This window comes from Scyliorhinus torazame, chromosome 13, assembly GCF_047496885.1.
Source record: "Scyliorhinus torazame isolate Kashiwa2021f chromosome 13, sScyTor2.1, whole genome shotgun sequence".
Taxonomy (NCBI): Eukaryota; Metazoa; Chordata; class Chondrichthyes; order Carcharhiniformes; family Scyliorhinidae; genus Scyliorhinus; species Scyliorhinus torazame.
The window spans coordinates 185,013,875-185,019,652 of NC_092719.1; the positions used below are offsets into that span (position 1 = coordinate 185,013,875).

Genomic DNA, 5,778 nt, shown 5'->3' on the forward strand with positions numbered 1-5,778 from the left:
GTTTTTCTAACAATGACATAAATACAAACAGATATTGGCTTTCAAACTTTAACCCTGACAAGTCAATGTAAAAGGAGTTCAAGCTATTTCTTAAAGCGAGGCAGCGGTTGAGCTTCGTACTCAAGTGACTCTTATCTTCTTAAAACATTTGGTTTCCCCTCCATCACATGGTACAGCTGCAGCCTAACCGCATGTCAGATTACTGCAGCTGCCTGATCATATTGGTGAATAAAAATTATTTGTCACGCGACTGCCGATTGAAGCAAGCCGTAGCTACTTGGAGCTGGTCACGTAGACACATGACTGAGGACAACTAATTAAATCTACTACTCCAGGCTGACCTGAACCTCTCACTGGGAACCAGGTCCCAACTGCTGGGGAGATGTGTCTCTCTTATTTCTGAAGCATGCAGAAAAATCATTCGACTACTTTGCTGGATCATCTAAGATATAAAGGTAGGCAGATTAATTTACGTAAAAGCAAAATATTGTGGATGCAGGAAATCTGAAACAGAAAGTGCTTGAAAAACTCAGCAGGTCTGGAAGCATCTGTGGGTCGAGAGAGACAGAGTTAACGTTTCAAGTCATATATACTTAACTGTCTCGTGTTTGTACCCTGGAGAAAACGTCACTTCCAAATGGCAACTTTGGGAATGTAATTTATGGTTTAGCATTGTTCAAATTTAGATCAAGCGAGACTCTTTCATTTGAAGTTCGACTGATATTAGGTGGTTATTATAACCCACCGAAGCTATGAAATTTCATGGGCGGAATCCTCCGTCCCGTCAGCCCCATTTTCCAGCACGGCGACAGCAGGATTCTTCGTTCCCGCAACTGGCCAATGGGAACGTGCGGAGAATCCCGCAGCATGTCTTTATTTTTTTAATTTTTATTCTTTTAATTTAGAATACCCAATTCTTTTTTCCAATTAAGGGGCAATTTAGCATGGCCAATCCACCTACCCTGCACATCATTTTGGGTTGTGGGGTGAGACCCATGCAGACACAGGGAGACTGTGCAAACTCCATACAGACAATGACCCGGGGCTGGGATCAAACTCAGGTCCTCGGTGACTTGAGAGCATGTCTTTATTACTGAGGGGAAATAAGAATGAGTAGCTTGAACTGCTAGAAAATTGCAGCCTAGAAATTCAGGGCTGGCTAGGTGAGTGTGGGATGCAGGTTTCAATTCCTGTGCCCAAGGAGCACTCAATGTTTGGAGTTGGGCCTCATATCCAACAATTAGGAGAACTATAAGATGCAACAGGCAGCTCACTGATATACTTATCCATCTCAACCTCATCACTTGCATCACCCACTTTGTCAGCCCAGTTCACCACCTTGTTATCTTGATAGTACACTGTCGATATTTACCAATCTAACTTGAGTGAGAAGTAAAGTTTGAGGTTATTCTGGTAGATCTCTGAACAGAGCATTTGCTAACCTTTACCTAAATCTTTTCAGCAGAGATGTGCACCCCTTTGCAAATTTCTAATACTAGCAAACCCCTTGCAACAGCATAATCTCCAGCTCACTGTAAGTAAGGAAATTCGGGAAAAAAATTAAAATATTGCACTGAATTGGGACCACGTTTTGATGGTTGACAAATAGTTAGGAGACAGGGGAATAATTTTAGACATCAGTTATTAGAAAGGTTAATTGTAGGGCAGCACGGTGGCACAGTGGTTAGCATTGCTACCTCACGGCACCGAGGTCCCAGGTTCGATCCCGGTTCTGGGTCACTGCCTGTGTGGAGTTTGCACATTCTCCCCGTGTCTGCGTGGGTCTCACCCCAAACCCAAAGATGTGCAAGGTAGGTGAATTGGCCACACTGAATTGCTCCTTAATTGGAAAAAAATAATTGGGTACTCTAAATTTTTTTTTTTTATTTTAAAACTGGTTTCAACAATCTGACTTATAGATGGGAAAAATCAGAACGAGCTCCTACTCTGGATTGTTAGACGTATTAGATGCTGTGGTATGAAGAGTCAAAATTCTGTTCCTTTTTCACCAACACACTTTTATTTCTTACAACAGACTCTGCACAAAACTCTAATTACACATCACCTGCCACAAAGGCCACCTGAAGCCCCTTTACATATCAGTGTCAATCATTGGATACTTAACATAAATGAGACAACTAATTGCAATGTCTCTTAATGCATTACTTAACTCTTAACCCATTACTTAACATGGATTGCTGTTTCGCTGAATATGTGTTTGTGCACCTTGAGGTCCCCTGAAGTCTCATAACTTACAGATACTCGGGGCCGTATTCTTACCAGTTTTGAAATTGTTTTTCCAACGGGACCAAAAACAGTTCCTGACTTTATTAGAGTCAGCTGGCCATATCTTGGCCTTCAATGTGAGAGGTTTCGAGTACAGGAGCAGTGATGTGTTGTTGCAGTTATACAGGGCCTTGATAAGGCTATGCTTGGAGTATTGTCTGCAGTTTTGTTCTCCTTTTCTGAGGAAGGACGTTCTTGCTCTCAAGGGAGTGCAGTGAAGGTTTACCAGACTGATTCTAGGGATGGCGAGACTGTCATATGAGGGGAGATTGGCTAGGTTAGGATTGTTCTCACTGGAGGTCAGAAGAATGAGGGGGGATCTCATAGAGACTTATAAAATTATAACAGGACTAGACAGGGTAGATGCAGGGAAGATGTTCCCAATGGTGGGTGAGTCCAGAACCAATGGTCATAGTCTGAGGATTCAGGGTAAACCATTTCTGACAGAGATGAGGAGACATTTCTTCACCCAAAGAGTGGTGAGCCTGTGGAATTCGTCATCGTGGAAGATGCTAAAACATTGAATATATTCAAGAGGCGGCTAGATATAGCACTTGGGATGAATGGGATCAAAGGTTATGGGGAGAAAGCAGGATTAGGCTATTGAGTTGGATGATCAGCCATGCTCGTGATAAATGGCGGAGCAGGCTCGAAGGGCCAAAAGGCCTCCTCCTGCTCCTATCTTCTAAGTATCTATGTATCTTATAGGAACAGGGAATTAAGGTGCCACCTCCATGTTTATCATTCAATTATGGATAGCAGGTAGGCTCCTTAGGTGGGATGCCCAATGAGAGAACCTCAAGATCTGCAAGGCTGGCAGTCCCATTCGTAGGGATGGGCGCAGCTGGGGCAGGTTGGGCACTGCAAGGGGGGGGGGCACCTAAATGTGAGGGTGCTCTCTCTAAAGCCTTCTGAAAATTTAAAAATAAAGAATGGCCACAGCTGTTAGTCGACTGCTGTGCAAGGGAATCCCCTTCACACCATTGTTTGTGGCTGTGTCAGAGCTCTTTCCGTCCCAGTGGCTTCGTGTTGGGGGCAATGAGAGGGAGGCATTAATGAGCCCCAACTTGCCTTCAAGAAGATGCCTTCAGATACCTGCCAGAGCCCAGCCTCAGCTGGGGACCAATCCAACATCGAGAAAATCCCAGTGGCATCTGGGACTTACCCCCAGTTAGTCCCTTAATTAGCCTAAATGGCTACCCGCTGCTATCATATTAACCCCGCCTGTTGCAAGATCATCTGAAGGCGGGAAGGTGGCAGGGAGCTGGTCCGAGGCATTAGTTTCAATTTTGCTGCCTCTTCAATCTACCTCTGTGGGGATGATAATATTCTGGGTTCACACAAGAGCTATGATTACTGCTCCTCATGGTACTATGACCCAGACAGGGAGTCAGAATCTTCAGGCATAGAAGGGAAGCCAGAAAAATGGAGAAAAAAATAAATGCCGATCAACTCATTTTGATGTCTTTTAATTTGCTATTTTATAACTGTTAATTTTACCACAGCTCAAGATGTTGACCTCTGCTGGATTAGCATTACTATTTATGCTCAATTTATCAAGTGTCAAGTTGTGCCCAACATCCTGCAAATGCACAGCACTCGGTGTCCTGGACCTCAAAGTTGACTGCAGCTCAGTGCAACTGAAGGAAGTTCCTGTTCTCCCTGAAAGCACAGTTGAACTCCACCTACAGAACAACCATTTAACCACAGTCGCTCCAGGCATGTTTGACAAGCTCCAGAAACTGAAGAAGGTCGATCTTTCCGGCAACTCGTGGAACTGTGACTGCCATCTTGCATATCTCAAACATTGGCTAGAAGACCAACAATTCAAATCAAATACATCAGTTTATTGTTCGGCTCCTGATCTACTTAATGGTAAGCAGTTGTTAAACCTAACAGGGAATGAGTTCGCCGCCTGTCCCAGACATGAATTATTCCAGTGTAAAACATTTTTTTACAGAGATATTTGTCTGGTTGCTGCATTTTTGCTTGTTCTTATTTTGTTGTTGTGCACAGTTCACATTGCAAAGCACTTGAACTTCTGGATTTTTACAACAGGTTCTTACTTTCTGCAAGAAAGCCCCAGAAGCAGATTAAAAAGCCAATAGAAAAATCTTGGAGGAAACAGATGTGACTTATAGTGCATTCTCATCAATGTTCTCCCTAAAATTCTCTGTAAAGCAGCCCTGCTACAGAAAGGCTCCCCTACATCCAGGAGTTTTAGTACGGGTTTGCTGACACTTAAACGGTTGGAGCGTTTTTGCAATAATGGCAGAGGTAATTCTGAAATTGATTGAAATTAAAAGTCTGGAGAGTTGTAAAATGGGTGGCAGAGTTGCTGTCACTTGTATTACAATATTGCACAATGTCAACATTACCCTCCAATATATTCATTTTCGGCTTCTGCTTGACAGCACGGCTAATAAATAATTAATTGGCACAATATTAATTGCTTTTGCTAATCCGTGGGCAGCACGGTAGCATAGTGGTTAGCATTATGGCTACACAGCGCCAGGACCCTCACGTCTGCGTGCATTTCCTCTGGGTGCTCCGGTTTCCTCCCACATGTCCCGAATGATGTGCTGTTAGGTACTTTGGACATTCTGAATTCTCCCTCTGTGTACCCGAACAGGCGCCGGAATGTGGCGACTAGGGGCTTTTCATAGTAACTTCATTGTAGTGTTAATGTAAGCCTACTTGTGACAATAAAGATTGTTATTATTATTAATCCAGATCGCTATTGCTACAAAATCACATTAATTAATTAATTCAGAATGTCCAATTCACCTAACAGCACTCAAGCCCTCAGCTTCTGTGGTCACAGACTGTGTTAAATAAACTGCTTTCTGCTTCAAAATCAAGCCTGTCACAATTTAAATGACCCAAACCATATTCTTTATCAATCATCATTTTTCTCTGTGTTAAAATTCATCTTATTATATTTAAAATTGCATTCCCAAATTGGCGTGGCCCAGTACCCATTCACATTCATGCCACTTGGAGTTGGTTGTCTATGTTCCGCCTCCTGTTCAGAGAACAGTATGTGACAGAGTTGGACTGAAAAGAAGGAAAATGATGAGCGTCAAGCAAATATTCAGTGTTCCACCCCCCCCCCCATTTACAAACATTGTTGTACATTTTTCCTGCCAAATATCAGAATTTGCAGTTTTTTTAAAAACTATAAGATCGCGGTGCTTCTCATGTTGATAGAAACTCACAATTGTATTGCAACTGTGAAGAAATAAATGCTTCAAAGTACTTCTGAGTGTCTGTTATTTGTAAACAAGAGGATGTTTCTCGCTCTGTTAACTATTAGTTTGCATATTTTATTTGAGCAATAAAATGATGGCTCATGTTGTCACTTGGGAAAAGATTGCTTTGTAATGATACAGTAAATCTCTTCATTAAATTTATTGTAGTCAGTGAGGTGGAAGTTTGTTTAGAGCCTTTTTTCAGGCACATAACTGATGATGTGGTTTCAGCGCTGCCTGT

At 42.5% G+C, this 5,778-nt stretch overlaps 1 protein-coding gene across 1 annotated transcript; it reads left to right on the forward strand.

Moving 5' to 3' along the window:
• The first annotated feature begins 213 nt into the window (after positions 1-213).
• Positions 214-5,544, forward strand: LOC140388418 (platelet glycoprotein IX-like). Its single transcript, XM_072472557.1, has 2 exons — positions 214-455; positions 3,792-5,544. Exon 2 carries the CDS (start codon positions 3,798-3,800, stop codon positions 4,392-4,394), a length of 597 nt encoding a protein of 198 aa, XP_072328658.1. The 5' UTR covers positions 214-455; positions 3,792-3,797; the 3' UTR covers positions 4,395-5,544.
• The last annotated feature ends 234 nt before the right edge of the window (positions 5,545-5,778 follow it).